The sequence below is a fragment of the Coregonus clupeaformis genome, chromosome 36 (genome assembly GCF_020615455.1).
Source record: "Coregonus clupeaformis isolate EN_2021a chromosome 36, ASM2061545v1, whole genome shotgun sequence".
Lineage (NCBI taxonomy): Eukaryota > Metazoa > Chordata > Actinopteri > Salmoniformes > Salmonidae > Coregonus > Coregonus clupeaformis.
The window spans coordinates 157,501-172,361 of record NC_059227.1 but is presented as its reverse complement, the minus strand read 5'-3'; the positions used below and the strand labels follow the sequence as shown (position 1 = coordinate 172,361).

Here is a 14,861-nt window from a genome sequence, read left to right as displayed (position 1 = left end):
TTAAAGGATTTGGGGGGGCTGAAGGATGAGGTAAAGGGTTTTGAGGGATGTGTGCGTGTGCATGTGTGTGTGCGTGTGCATGTGTGTGCGTACCCGCACGTGTGTGTGTGCGTACGTTTGTGTGATGGTCCAGGCTGGGGACTGTGCTGGGCCCTGAGGTCCTTATCTTCCTTTCTGTCTGTTTGGACAATGTGTTTTCAGTAGCGAGGCAAAACGGAAGACAGCTCCAGCTCCACTAGGCCTTTAATAGGTTTATGTCCTATTGAATCCATGCAGCCACACAGATCAGATAGCCAGGCCTTCTCAGCACTAATCATCTCTCTCTCTATTCTTCTCTCTCTATTTTTTTATTTTCCCCCTTTCTTTTCTTTTACTCTAGCCTGAGAGGGGTGGAGAGGCAGGGTGCAGTGCAGGGTAATTGGTGAATGGGGTTAAGTACATGTTTGAGCCCCCTGCGGGCAAGGGAGCTTTAGATGATGACTTAATCGTTTTTCTGGTCAATTATGTGTTTGTGGTTGCTCCCCTCCCAGCCCAGCCACGTTTACGATAGGGGGAGGTCCAGTCCCCCAGGGAAAAGAACAGAATAGCAGACACACACTCTCACTCTTTTTCTTCTCTCTTCCTCTGTCTTACTTTATGTCTCTATTTATTATTTTCTCTCTCCGTCCTGCTGCGGTCTTTCTCTCTCTTGTCTTTTATCTCTTTCTCTGTTATCGGCCTACCTCCAGACTCCCTGATGTGATATGAATCCCCCTATGCCCCCTTAACTACACCTTAACTACACTCAACAATGATGTCTTCATCACAGAGCCCAGAAAGCCTTAAAACGCTTGGTTCTGCACAATAATGTGGCCCTATATATTTTATAATTTCATGGCATTTTGGACATGTCAAATAAAATCTAATCCAATATTATTAGTGTTGGTATTATCATGATGTCAATTAATTATCCAGGTTAAATAAATTACCATTATTTATGAAATAATTATTTTCATAATTATGATAATTATTACTCAAAATCTCTCTGACCCTTTATCTCTCATAGTTTAACTACCAGGGTTGGGCTCAGTTCCGAATTTAATTGAGAATGCCTCCTAAATTCCAATTCAATTCTTGAATTTGAATAGAATTTGAAGTAGTAAAAAGGATACAGAATCGCAATTCGAATTTGAATGAAAGGAAATATAATTGAATTCAGTTAAACTAAATGAAATTCAAAAGCCTCTTCTATTTTATATTAGGTCTTGTCTATACAAATAAACATCTTGTACAATTTTCAGGACAAACTCTTCAAATGAATGATCACGGAAAGCGAAACCTGTATATTATCCTAAATTATTATATTTCATGAATCACCTACATTTTGTTCAATATGGGGAAAATACTACATTTCCAAGAATGCATTAGTTTAACCTAAAATATATAATTAGAAAATTAAGACAAAATGGCTGCTTGTCACAAAAAGCTTAGAGATGTGATCTGAATAATGTTATTTACCACCCTCAAATTCACTAACAGGGCTTTGGACTCTTAGGCCCAATTGCTCTGTCATTAGCTTAGCTGCATGTTAAGCATCAAGCTGAGTTTTAGCTAACATTTTTGTAAACAAGTCTATGCTGTGACAGAGCAATTGTCCCATATGTTTTAAATTGGTTGTTTACATTATAATTGTTTGTAAACATTTAAATAAAAGCCTACAAATATAGTGGGAATGATCAGTAGTTCTAAGCTCATGAGGCATAAACAGTATGAGTGATTTTCTCCAAGAATCAATGGCTTTACATTATATCCAAAAAGTACATGTCCGCAAAATCTTTGCACCAATCACGGAGGTATGGTCTAATATAACTGCATTGTTTGTCGAGAAAATATAATTGCCTTTCCACTCGCTAAGGTTAAAAGAGTATATGAACATTGTTTCCAGAGAAAAGTGATATATTCTTTGGTATCTGGAAGTGTAACCTGTCAGATTCAATGAAACACTCATGTTCTATGACTGAGTGGAATTTCTTTGAATTGCCCTGAATTAAATTATACTTCCTGTCACAAACTCAAATTCAATTTGAATTTCAACTCATGAGTTGAATTGAGGTTAATTCCAAAATGCTGAATTGATCCCAACCCTGTTAACTACTATACTGTATATAATACATTATAACATTATTATCATATAATCCTTATTATTAAAGCCCCTCTCTCCCATCTCTCCTATCTCTCCTATCTCTCCTATCTCTCCTATCTCTCCTATCTCTCCCATCTCTCCCATCTCTCCTATCTCTCCTATCTCTCCTATCTCTCCTATCTCTCCCATCTCTCCTATTTATCCTATCTCTCCTATCTCTCCTATCTCTCCTCTCCCGTAGTTTAACCGCTGCATCACGTCCCAGCTCATCAAGTGGTTCAGTAACTTCCGGGAGTTCTACTACATTCAAATGGAGAAGTTTGCCCGGCAGGCTATCAACGACGGTGTCACCGGGGTGGAGGAGATGAGCGTCAGCCGCGACTGCGAGCTCTACCGAGCCCTCAACATGCACTACAACAAGGCCAATGACTTTGAGGTAGGACCACTTTTAGTTCGACACCCATTTACTGCTATGTGACCATAGTCTTGCCTGAATACTAATGTGATGCACGGTTTAATAAGGCTAATGATGTTGCGGTAGTACACCATTCAGTGCAACACTTATTCAGTACTACTCACCACTGATTAGCTCACTCAGTATTTTTTGTAATGTACAATAAAAGTGTCCTGATACCAAACATAAAGTATACATACACTACCTGGGAAGGGTGAGTTCCCCTTAGTGGACTAGATAGATAGATAGATAGATAGATAGATAGATAGATAGATAGATAGATAGATAGATAGATAGATAGATAGATAGATAGATAGATAGATAGATAGATAGATAGATAGATAGATAGATAGATAGATAGATAGATAGATAGATAGATAGATAGATAGATAGATAACTCAATGACTTATCAAAAACAAAAAAAGCTAATTAAAAAACACCCTCTTGTGTTCCCTGAGAGAGAAGTACAGTAAGGGTGTTCTAAATGCTTATGAAATGTTTGCAGAACGTCGAGTCCAGCACAATAGGTCTTCAATGTCAGCTGACAATAGGCCTTTAAAAGTCTGCAGCTGAGAATGGCCTGGAGTGGTGTGTGTGTGCGTGGGTGTGTGTGTTTTGTTGTTGCTGCATTTCCCAGTGTCCTGCTCACCTCGAAGGGTACAGCCGTCCCTTGGACCGGCCGCCGTGCTGGCGAAGCACTTCTCCAGTGTGTGTGTGTGTGTGTGTGTGTGTGTGTGTGTGTGTGTGTGGGTGTGTGTGTGTGTGTGTGTGTGTGTGTGTGTGTGTGTGTGTGTGTGTGTGCATGCATGTGTGTTTGTGTGTCACTTTCAGGAGGGAAAATCTCACTGTTATCAAGGTTAAGTGTCCCACTGTTTTAGCAAGAGGAATGGGGAGAGAGAGAAAAAAGACAGGCAGAGAGGGAGATGGATAGATAGGGGAGCAAGGGAGGGAGAGAGCATGGGGAATAGAGAGAAGATGGAAAGGGGAGAAAAAGGGTAGAGAGAGGGAGAGGGAGAAAGAAGGATAAGAGAAGGAGAGAAAACGCTATGCGGAGAGTGCCCTTGTGGCAGGGGAATTCTGCAGAGCTCACATTTAAAGTGCCTCTCTCTCCCTCTCCTATGTCCGTTATGTGTCTGTTTGCGCTCTTCTTCTCTCCTCACACACACGCACACACACACACACCTCCCCCATCCACCCTAGGCCCATTTCGGGATTTGATCTACTGTAGAGGAACAGAAGCACTTCCATATGAATTCATAATGCCAAAATGTACAGCATAACAGCAACCCAAGTTCCCCAACTCAAATCAGACAAGACAGACCAGGCATTCTTCTCCTGTACCAGGAAACTAGCCTTGGTTAGAAATTTGCAAGCAGACAGAGAGAGGGAGAGGGAGAGAGGGAGAGAGAGAAATGGTGCAGGTGAATAAGTATTCTATTGACTGAGGAGCTGGGACGGTGGTGTGGGGGAGGAGGGTGTAGACGTTTTGCATATTAAGGTTTTTCGCAGCAGGTGTCTGGGAGATATAAGAGCTGATTACAGAGGAGCACAAGAAAAATTTGCCCAGCGATGCAAATACACCACCCCGACACAAACGAACTGCCTTGGCCAGTGTGAAGTCTTCCGGTGTGTGCGTGTGAGGGTGTTTTGTCTGTGTGTGTGTGTGCGTGCCTTGTGAGTCAGAGATGTGAGGTGTAGATGGAAATATACTGGATGTGTATCTAGATGCCCCCAAGGAGGAGAAGGAAGGGCAGTGATCTATAGAAAAGGGCCTTGGGGGCACCTAGATACACATCCAGTATATTTCCATCTACACCTCACATCTCTGACTCACAAGGCATGCACACACACACACATCTGTGTTTTTTCTTGTTTGATGATAATCTGCTCTGTCACTGTGCTCCACTAATACGCTCCCGTCTCCCTCTGAGCTCCTCTTTTGTAGTTATTGTTTCCTCTCTCCTTTCATTCTTTCTTCCCCCTTTTTGCATGTATTCTGCCCCCCCGCCCTACATCCCCTCCTCCACCCCTGTTCTGTTTTCCCCCCTTTAGGAAGTTTTTATGGCATAATTGCCACATTCCTTCTGGCACAGTGAACCCCAGCTGTAATTAAAGAGCCTGTGTTAATTACCTGCCCCAGCTCTTTCTCTCGCTCTCCTCTTTTCTCAGCCCTATCTCTTTCTTTCTTCTCCTCCTCTCTCTTCCATAACTCTCTCTTTTGCCCCATCATCAAATACCCCATCTAACCACCGTCTTCCTCCCACATTTGTTCTAACATAAAAGTCCAACTCCCCCATTCATAAGGCAACTGTCCTTTCTGTGCTTCCCTGACACCCCACAAACATCAAAACGCTCTTTCTCTTCCTCTCTTTCTTTCTCTCTGTTACCATCTCTTCTATATCTCTCCATTTCCTCTCCCCCTTTCATAAGGCTGTGTGTGACCACAGAATGGGATGTTGGGAGAAAAAGAGGAATTCCCTATGATCTCTGTCTTTAGAGTGAAGTACCAGTGAAAGCACACACACACACACACTCATCCTCAGGGTATCATGTGTCTACCCTTATCAGCTGCTCCCTCATATTGGAAAGACGTTTCGCACTACTTTTGTCTGTCTTCCTCTTTTGTCTATCTATCCATCTGTCATCGCTCTGCTTGAATTGATACGGCCCTCCCACAGTTTTTACTCTCTCATATCCAGGGGGTTTTCTTTTCATGAAAGACAAAATTCCAAAATTCTAGAAAACTTTATTGCCGGTTCAAGTGAAGCTTGGCTTTACCTCTTTCCTCTAAACCGCTCCTTCCTTCTCTTCTCCCTTGTATCCATCCCTCTTTTTTCTCTCTCTCTCTCTCTCTCTCTCTCTCTCTCTCTCTCTCTCTCTCTCTCTCTCTCTCTCTCTCTCTCTCTCTCTCTCTCTCTCTCTCTCTCTCTCTCTCTCTCTCTCTCTCTCTCTCTCTCTCTCTCTCTCTCTCTCTCTCTCTCTCTCTCTCTCTCTCTCTCTCTCTCTCTCTCTCTCTCTCTCTCTCTCTCTCTCTCTCCTCTCCTCTCCTCTCCTCTCCTCTCCTCTCCAGTCCCTGTCCATTAATAGAGCCATAAGAGAGGCTAAGACCAGATGCTGTCTTAAGACCTTGGGACTAAAAGGTTCTATCTGCGCAAAGCATAGTTTTGCAGACGACACAACAGTCGTAGGCCTGATCACCGACAACGATGAGACATCCTATAGGGAGGAGGTCAGAGACCTGGCCATGTGGTGCCAGGATAACAACCTCTCCCTCAACGTGATCAAGACAAAGGAGATGATTGTGGACTACAGGGAAAAAAAGAGGACTGAGCATGCCCCCATTCTCATCGACAGGGCTGTAGTGGAACAGGTTGAGAGCTTCAAGTTCCTTGGTGCCCACATCACCAACAAACTATCATGGTCCAAACACACCAAGACAGTCATGAAGAGGGCACGACAAAGCCTATTCCCCCTCAGGAGACTGAAAATATTTGGCATGGGTCCTCAGATCCTCAAAAAGTTATACAGCTACACCATCGAGAGCATCCTGACTGGTTGCAACACCGCCTGGTATGGCAACTGCTCGGCCTCCGACCGCAAGGCACTACAGAGGGTAGTGCGTACGGCCCAGTACATCACTTGGGCCAAGCTTCTTGCCATCCAGGACCTCTATACCAGGCGGTGTCAGAGGAAGGCCCTAAAAATGGTCAAAGACTCCAGCCACCCTAGTCATAGACTGTTCTCCCTGCTACCTCACGGCAAGCGGTACCGGAGGTCCAAAAGGCTTCTTAACAGCTTCTACCCCCAATTCATAAGACTCCTGAACAGCTAATCATGGCTACCCAGACTATTTGCATTGACCCCACCCCACCCCCTCTTTTACGCTGCTGCTACTCTGTTTATTATCAATGCAGAGTCACTTTAACTCTACCCACATGTACATATTACCTCAATTACCTCGACTAACCGGTGCCCCCGCACATTGACTCTGTACCGGTACCCCCTGTATATAGCCTCCCTACTGTTATTTTATTTTACTGCTGCTCTTACATTTTTTGTAATTTAAATGTTTTACTTATCTATTTTTTACTTAAAACGTAGTTTCTTAAAACTGCATTGTTGGTTACGGGCTTGTAAGTAAGCATTTCACTGTAAGGTCTACACCTGTTGTATTCGGCGCATGTGGCAAATACAATTTGATTTGATTTGATTTTAGATATTGAGCATTAAAGCGTTTTCACATTTCAGATTTCAGAAATGTTTTGTAGTCAATTCTTCTTTCATAAGAAGACACATTAAGGTCCTCACCGTAAAGGTACCTAAAGTGCAGAGTATCAAAATCCTAAGACATTTGTAAATTCGTTTTTCTTTGGGGGGGGGGGGGGATATGTCAATCTGGGTTCAGCCTTAAGGTTCTATCTGGCACAGAATGTTTAAAATTATTTCAATTTCAATAGAAAAGTACAGACATATAATGATTAAATAATGAGAATACCCTTCCTTTTTTCTAGTCTCATCATCAAATATATTCATACATTTTCATCACACATTTTGTAAAGCAATAATTCCCTAACATGACAAATACCCTATATCCTAAGGATAACTAGCAATGTTGCTAAAGCTTAGCTCTGGATGAGTAAACTGATATATTGGTCTGGTCTCTGACACCCAAAGGCAGTAAATTACTTGATAGTTGTCAAAAAAAATTTGGTAAGTTAGTAATTTTTGTGAAATACCGCTTCCATGGAGGTTTTCATATTGATATAGAACAAGACAAAAACACGAATGCCTCTCCTAAGGGCCATAAACATGCTCTAAGGCACGTGTATTTATTTGTTTCTACCATAAAGAGCATAAAGAACATTCTTCTGAAAAAGTGGTGAAAAAAAAACGAAGTAATTTAAAAATAGGACCAGAACCTATGATATGAATAATCAAGGACTTGGGACTATAAGGTTCTATCAGCAAAATGAATGGTTTTGAGATAATGAGTGTATTTCAAGTCCCAGATCTCAGAACTGTTTTGTTTTGTCTTCCTCTTTCATGACTCAATAAGTACAGTGGGGGAAAAAAGTATTTAGTCAGCCACCAATTGTGCAAGTTCTCCCACTTAAAAAGATGAGAGAGGCCTGTAATTTTCATCATAGGTACACGTCAACTATGACAGACAAATTGAGGAAAAAAAATCCAGAAAAATCACATTGTAGGATTTTTTATGAATTTATTTGCAAATTATGGTGGAAAATAAGTATTTGGTCACCTACAAACAAGCAAGATTTCTGGCTCTCACAGACCTGTAACTCTTCTTTAAGAGGCTCCTCTGTCCTCCACTCGTTACCTGCATTAATGGCACCTGTTTGAACTTGTTATCAGTATAAAAGACACCTGTCCACAACCTCAAACAGTCACACTCCAAACTTCACTATGGCCAAGACCAAAGAGCTGTCAAAGGACACCAGAAACAAAATTGTAGACCTGCACCAGGCTGGGAAGACAGAATCTGCAATAGGTAAGCAGCTTTGTTTGAAGAAATCAACTGTGGGAGCAATTATTAGGAAATGGAAGACATACAAGACCACTGATAATCTCCCTCGATCTGGGGCTCCAAGCAAAATCTCACCCCGTGGGGTCAAAATGATCACAAGAACGGTGAGCAAAAATCCCAGAACCACACGGGGGGACCTAGTGAATGACCTGCAGAGAGCTGGGACCAAAGTAACAAAGCCTACCATCAGTAACACACTACGCCGCCAGGGACTCAAATCCTGCAGTGCCAGACGTGTCCCCCTGCTTAAGCCAGTACATGTCCAGGCCCGTCTGAAGTTTGCTAGAGTGCATTTGGATGATCCAGAAGAGGATTGGGAGAATGTCATATGGTCAGATGAAACCAAAATAGAACTTTTTGGTAAAAACTCAACTCGTCTTGTTTGGAGGACAAAGAATGCTGAGTTGCATCCAAAGAACACCATACCTACTGTGAAGCATGGGGGTGGAAACATCATGCTTTGGGGCTGTTTTTCTGCAAAGGGACCAGGACGACTGATCCGTGTAAAGGAAAGAATGAATGGGGCCATGTATCGTGAGATTTTGAGTGAAAACCTCCTTCCATCAGCAAGGGCATTGAAGATGAAACGTGGCTGGGTCTTTCAGCATGACAATGATCCCAAACACACCGCCCGGGCAACGAAGGAGTGGCTTCGTAAGAAGCATTTCAAGTTCCTGGAGTGGCCTAGCCAGTCTCCAGATCTCAACCCCATAGAAAATCATTGGAGGGAGTTGAAAGTCCATGTTGCCCAGCGACAGCCCCAAAACATCACTGCTCTAGAGGAGATCTGCATGGAGGAATGGGCCAAAATACATTTACATTACATTTACATTTACATTTTAGTCATTTAGCAGACGCTCTTATCCAGAGCGACTTACAGGAGCAATTAGGGTTAAGTGCCTTGCTCAAGGGCACATTTACGTCATTTAGCAGACGCTCTTATCCAGAGCGACTCACCAATTGGTGCATTCACCCTATAGCCAGTGGGATAATCACTTTACAAATACCAGCAACAGTGTGTGAAAACCTTGTGAAGACTTACAGAAAACGTTTGACCTGTGTCATTGCCAACAAAGGGTATATAACAAAGTATTGAGAAACTTTTGTTATTGACCAAATACTTATTTTCCACCATAATTTGCAAATAAATTCATAACAAATCCTACAATGTGATTTTCTGGATTTTTTTTTCTCATTTTGTCTGTCATAGTTGACGTGTACCTATCAGGAAAATTACAGGCCTCTCTCATCTTTTTAAGTGGGAGAACTTGCACAATTGGTGGCTGACTAAATACTTTTTTTCCCCACTGTATATCACCTTACATACAATTATTTTTAATTGACAACCCAGCATTGTGTGATTGGATTGCAGATGGAACCTTATAGCACCAAGTTAAAAGGTGTTGGTGCAGATAGAATTTCTGATGTAAAATAAAAATTCATCTTAAATGTACTCAAAAATCTCACATGTAAAGGACCACCTAAAGAGCAACTCTATGTCAATAACTCATTTTTGACCAAAATGTCAGATTTAACTTTATAGTCCCAGGGTCACGGTCTCTCCAACTGCCATGCCCCACAGCATTGTCTAAGCTTCACATCTCCTTCCCCCTTGCCCCCTCGCTCGCCTCCCCTCCTCCCTCTTGGGGCCACATTTGCTACCATGTTGTCATGTTGTGTTGCTACCATGCTGTGTTGTCATGTGTTGCTGCCATGTTATATTGTTGACTTAGGTCTCTCTTTATGTAGTGTTGTGGTGTCTTTCTTGTCGTGATGTGTGTTTTGTCCAATATTTTTTAGTTTTTTTTGTTTTTTTATCCCAGTCCCCATCCCCGCAGGAGGCCTTTTGCCTTTTGGTAGGCCGTCATTGGAAATAAGAATTTGTTCTTAACTGACTTGCCTAGTTAAATAAAGGTTAAATGAAAAATACAAAAAAAAACATTTGTTCTCTTCAAAGAGGGTAATGTTTGTCCTCTTCCCTTCTGTCTATCTCATTCTCTCATTCCTCTCTGGTACACAGCAGGTGTGTTTGGTTTAGTGTGTGTGTTTGTGTGTGCGTGTGTGTGTGTGTGTGTGTGTGTGTGTGTGTGTGGGTGTGGTGCGGTGTGTTTGTGTGTGTGTGGGTCATATCATTGACCTGCATTTGACCCTGGGGGGTGTGGGGCTAAAAGTTTATGTCCAGTGGACACAGAGCAGACAAACACAGGTGTAGTGTTTTCAAAAAAGAGCCTTACGTATTGGTGTCTGTGTGTGTGTGTGTGTGTGTGTGTGTGTGTGTGTGTGTGTGTGTGTGTGTGTGTGTGTGTGTGTGTGTGTGTGTGTGTGTGTGTGTGTGTGTGTGTGTGTGTGTGTGTGCATGAGTGTGTGACAAAAAGGGTTTTAGCTGTTAACCTTACAGCATTTAGTTTAAGGCACCAAAACAGTATTAGCAATCTCTGTGTCAGCTTCTAGTAGAAAGGGGGAAGAAAGAGGGTAAAGAATGAAGGAGAAGAAGAGGAGAGAAGAGAGCTGCAGGCCACTCTTCACTGAGTGCCCTGCAGCTACTAAGGCCTCTGTTTGAGAAAGATGGCAGGTCCCGTCTTTAGTGTGTATGTGACCGTGTGTGTGTGTGTGTTTGTGTGTGTGTGTGTGTGTATGTGTGTGTTTACTTAATGGGAACAACTCCTTGTGGTCTGACATCTCTTGTCTCACACACACATACACACACTATATCTCTCCCTACACACTTCATACTCCATAGCCATATATTAAATGAGAAGAACCGCATACTCCAGTCCATTTGATCCATTATTCTCTCCCCCCTCCCCTCACCCCTTCTTCTGTCCCCTCTTCCCCCCATCCTTCTGTCCCTGGTCACCTTGTGAGGGGCAGCCTGCCTTGTGGCACAGCTGCTGATTATGTCATTATTCCTGGATGTTTTTGGTGTGTGACTAATGAAGCATGGCAAAGGGACCCATGCCAGAATGACCAGGGCGTGCATCAGCGCTGCAGATGTGTCAAATACCCCCCCCCTTACACTCACTCACACACACACACACACCTGTCCCATTTCCCAGTCAAATGATTGCCAAGCTCAATACTTCCTCCAATCTGCACCATTATTCCCCCTCTCTTTCTTTCTCTCTCATCCACCCTTCCTTCGTTTCTCCCTCATTCCCCTCCTTCTCTCTGCTCCTTACTGCCCCATCTTTGTCAACCCGCCCACCCACACCCTCCTTCGCCCTGGCTCCCCTATTCTTCCAATCTCTCCTCCTCCCCTCCCTCCATTCTCCTCCTCTCCAGATGTCCCTGTCCTATCTTCCAGATTCCCTCTTTATTTCCAGCTACTGGCCTCTCTCTAGGAGCTGGCCTGGCTTACTGATAGAAGAGGCTCCAACACACCACTCCCTGACCCCCATTTAGATCACCGGCTGGGTCTCTGCTGGGGTGAGGAGCATATCAAATAGATAATGAAATGTGTGCTGTGTGTTTCAGTCAGAGAGGATTGTGTCTTTTGCTCATCTTAATAGGCATGAATCAGAAAGCAGCGTTTCACTACTGTATTGCATTATTGGTTGTGTTCCTTGAATTTTGCCATTGTGTAAAGTAGATGACAACAGACATGAATAGGTTTTTCATGATGGACAGCTCTCTCTGACTAGCCTACTACCCATCTGGAGAGAGCGAATGAGGAAGGGAGGGGATAAGAGAGATGTCAGACAAGGCCCTGATATGATTGCGGGAGATGGGGGGGATGAGGAAAAGGAATGATGGGAGTTTGTCAGCAGCGTCTTCGACCCTGTCCCGTCCTTCACTCCCTGCCTGTGGTACACTTGAGAATCAGAGAGATGACGCTTGCCCAGTGTTTTCTCCTACAAAGAAAAACACACGATGCAACACCCAAATGCAGGAAGGCAGCAGCCCCTCAAGGCTTCAGCTAAGGCCCCAAGGCCACCTCCTCTGTCTCCCTCTCCCTATCACTAGGAGCGTATTTACACAGTTTTCAGGTTGGTTTCCCCTTCACTTCGCTTTCCTTTTCTTTCCATTCCTTTCATTTAATGTCCTTCTCTTCTCTACTCTCCTCTTGGACTCTTCAGCCATGGCGTTGTTTTATCAGCTAAAGTGGGGGTGGCGGGAGGAAGGGGGAGGAAGGGGGAGGAAGGGGGCATCGGTTCTGTTTGCCCAAAGTGACAGTGCAGTCCAAGAGCATATCAAGGCCGTTGTAGATTATTGATTGGAGTTTTACTCAACAAAGATCTTATATTTTCTCAAGTTAAGCTATAAAATGCTATAAAATGCTATAAAAGCTATAAAATGTTGATAGAAACTGTGTTCCGTTGTCAGAGCTCAACGTCCACAGAATTCCGTGTATAGTAAAATCCCGGAGTGTCCCTCAGCCAGAGAGAAAGACAAGTGTTCCTATTCCCAGGCCAGGAGCGGGTTAGGAATTAACCCAGGGGAACTCAGAGCATGTGGGCTCCGTGTGTGTCGTGCATCCTTCAAGGCTATCCCAGCACACATCGTGCTTATCTTCTAGGGTCTCTTTTTGTTTGTCCAGCGCTGAGCAAATAGAAGGTGCAATACATCTCCTGACAGTTCCCAAAGGCAGGCTTAAAACACGTTGGCCAAACAACACTAAACCCTGAATCACCAAGAGGGGCATTCTCAGGCTTTGCAGAACACAGATTCCCACCCCTTGAATAGTAGTGGATTTAGGCCCCCTGGCTGGCTACCTTTCTGCTGTTGGTTTAAGCAGTCTTAAGACAGCCTGGATGATGTTGTGTGAATATCCCCCAGCAAGCAGTCTAGGAACTGCCATTGTCCTCTGTCATATTTTATTATCTCATCAAAAAAAGAGGAAATCCGATTCCCCCTTTCTGCAAGAGAGCTTATCCCGCTGTCTTAAAGCAACCTGTCATGAGAGAGAGAGAGAGAAGGGGAAAGAGAGACAGAGAAAGAGAGAATGAGAGAGGAAGGGAGGGAGTAAGGGAGACAGAGGATGAATGAGAGTGATTAAATGCCTCATCTGTGCCGCTTGTCCACGGAACCCCCTCCTTTTCTCGTCTCACCCCCTCCATCCTCGGTAGAGGGGTGATAGGTCCACTTGTCTCCTTGATCAATATTTACTACACTAACAGCAGGACTTGTGTTGGGCCATGGAGGGGGGAGAGGTGGAGGGTGAGCGACGTGTGTGTGAGAGAGTACACAGTGGGATGAATGAATGCTGGATAAAATATTACAGCTTTGATTGTCGCCAACCAAACTCAGTTGCTTTTTTTTCCCCTTCCTTTCTCTGGCTCCCCCTCTCTCCTCTGCTCCTATACCCTCCTCCTCTCATATTGTGTTACACTGGGGAAGAGCAGGATAATATCTCTTTTCATAAAAGCTCTTGTTTTGGACCCCCCCCATGAGCTCTATGAAATATGTATGAAGGAGCGACACGAGTGACTCGATTGGCCCTGTTTACTGGCCAGCCTAGTGAATGAGCAGCCACACAGGATAATCCCCCACAATGCCTCTGGAACAAAGGTCCAACAGCTGACCCAAGGGAGGGATGGAAAAGGAGGGGGGACGGAGAGGGGGACAAAACAGTTAGAGCTCTCTGCTGGCCACGACAAGCAGACAGCTCGTACACACACACACACACACACACACACAACCACAACCACAGACAAAGGGCTCAGGGACAAGAATAACTCTCTCTCTCTCTCTCTCTTGCTCCTGCTGTTTTTATTCAGTCTCTCCACTTCCCTCTCTCTCTCTCTCCCCTTCGTCTCTCACCTCCCTCCCTCTTCCCTCACCCTCTCTCTCACTCTCTCAGTCAAGAGGATCTGAAATACCAATACCCTTTTCTCCTTGACATTGCCTTCTCCTTGCAGTCAGCATTTTGCTGTCCTTTTATAGTCAAAACGTCAGGAGAAATTCCATGTAGGAATATTCTAAGTAATGCGACACTCCCTGCATCTTGTACTGCACTGGACCGCTGCCTGCCTGCCTGCCTGCCTGCCAGTCTGGTGTCTATAGGGACACAGTCACAGTCTCCTGCCTCCCAGGTCATTGTTAGCCCTGGATGGCACACATTTACTGAACCTGCACACATACAGTGAGGGAAAAAAGTATTTGATCCCCTGCTGATTTTGTACGTTTGCCCACTGACAAAGAAATGATCAGTCTATAATTTTAATGGTAGGTTTATTTGAACAGTGAGAGACAGAATAACAACAAAAAAATCCAGAAAAACGCATGTCAAAAATGTTATAAACTGATTTGCATTTTAATGAGGGAAATAAGTATTTGACCCCCTCTCAATCAGAAAGATTTCTGGCTCCCAGGTGTATTTTATACAGGTAACGAGCTATGATTAGGAGCACACTCTTAAAGGGAGTGCTCCTAATCTCAGTTTGTTACCTTTATAAAAGACACCTGTCCACAGAAGCAATCAATCAGATTCCAAACTCTCCACCATGGCCAAGACCAAAGAGCTCTCCAAGGATGTCAGGGACAAGATTGTAGACCTACACAAGGCTGGAATGGGCTACAAGACCATCGCCAAGCAGCTTGGTGAGAAGGTGACAACAGTTGGTGCGATTATTCGCAAATGGAAGAAACACAAAAGAACTGTCAATCTCCCTCGGCCTGGGGCTCCATGCAAGATCTCACCTTGTGGAGTTGCAATGATCATGAGAACGGTGACGAATCAGGCCAGAACTACACGGGAGGATCTTGTCAATGATCTTGTCAATGATCTCAATGAAGGCAGC

At 43.9% G+C, this 14,861-nt stretch overlaps 1 protein-coding gene across 2 annotated transcripts in view; it reads left to right on the top strand.

The window, feature by feature from the left end:
* Positions 1 to 14,861, top strand: part of LOC121552417 (prospero homeobox protein 1-like) — a 35,652-nt gene that overhangs the window by 17,514 nt on the left and 3,277 nt on the right. For both annotated transcript variants that reach the window (XM_041865344.2, XM_045211223.1), the window contains exon 4: positions 2,364 to 2,558. In XM_041865344.2, coding sequence (XP_041721278.2) covers positions 2,364 to 2,558 — 195 coding nt within the window. The remainder of the gene's footprint in view (positions 1 to 2,363; positions 2,559 to 14,861) is intronic.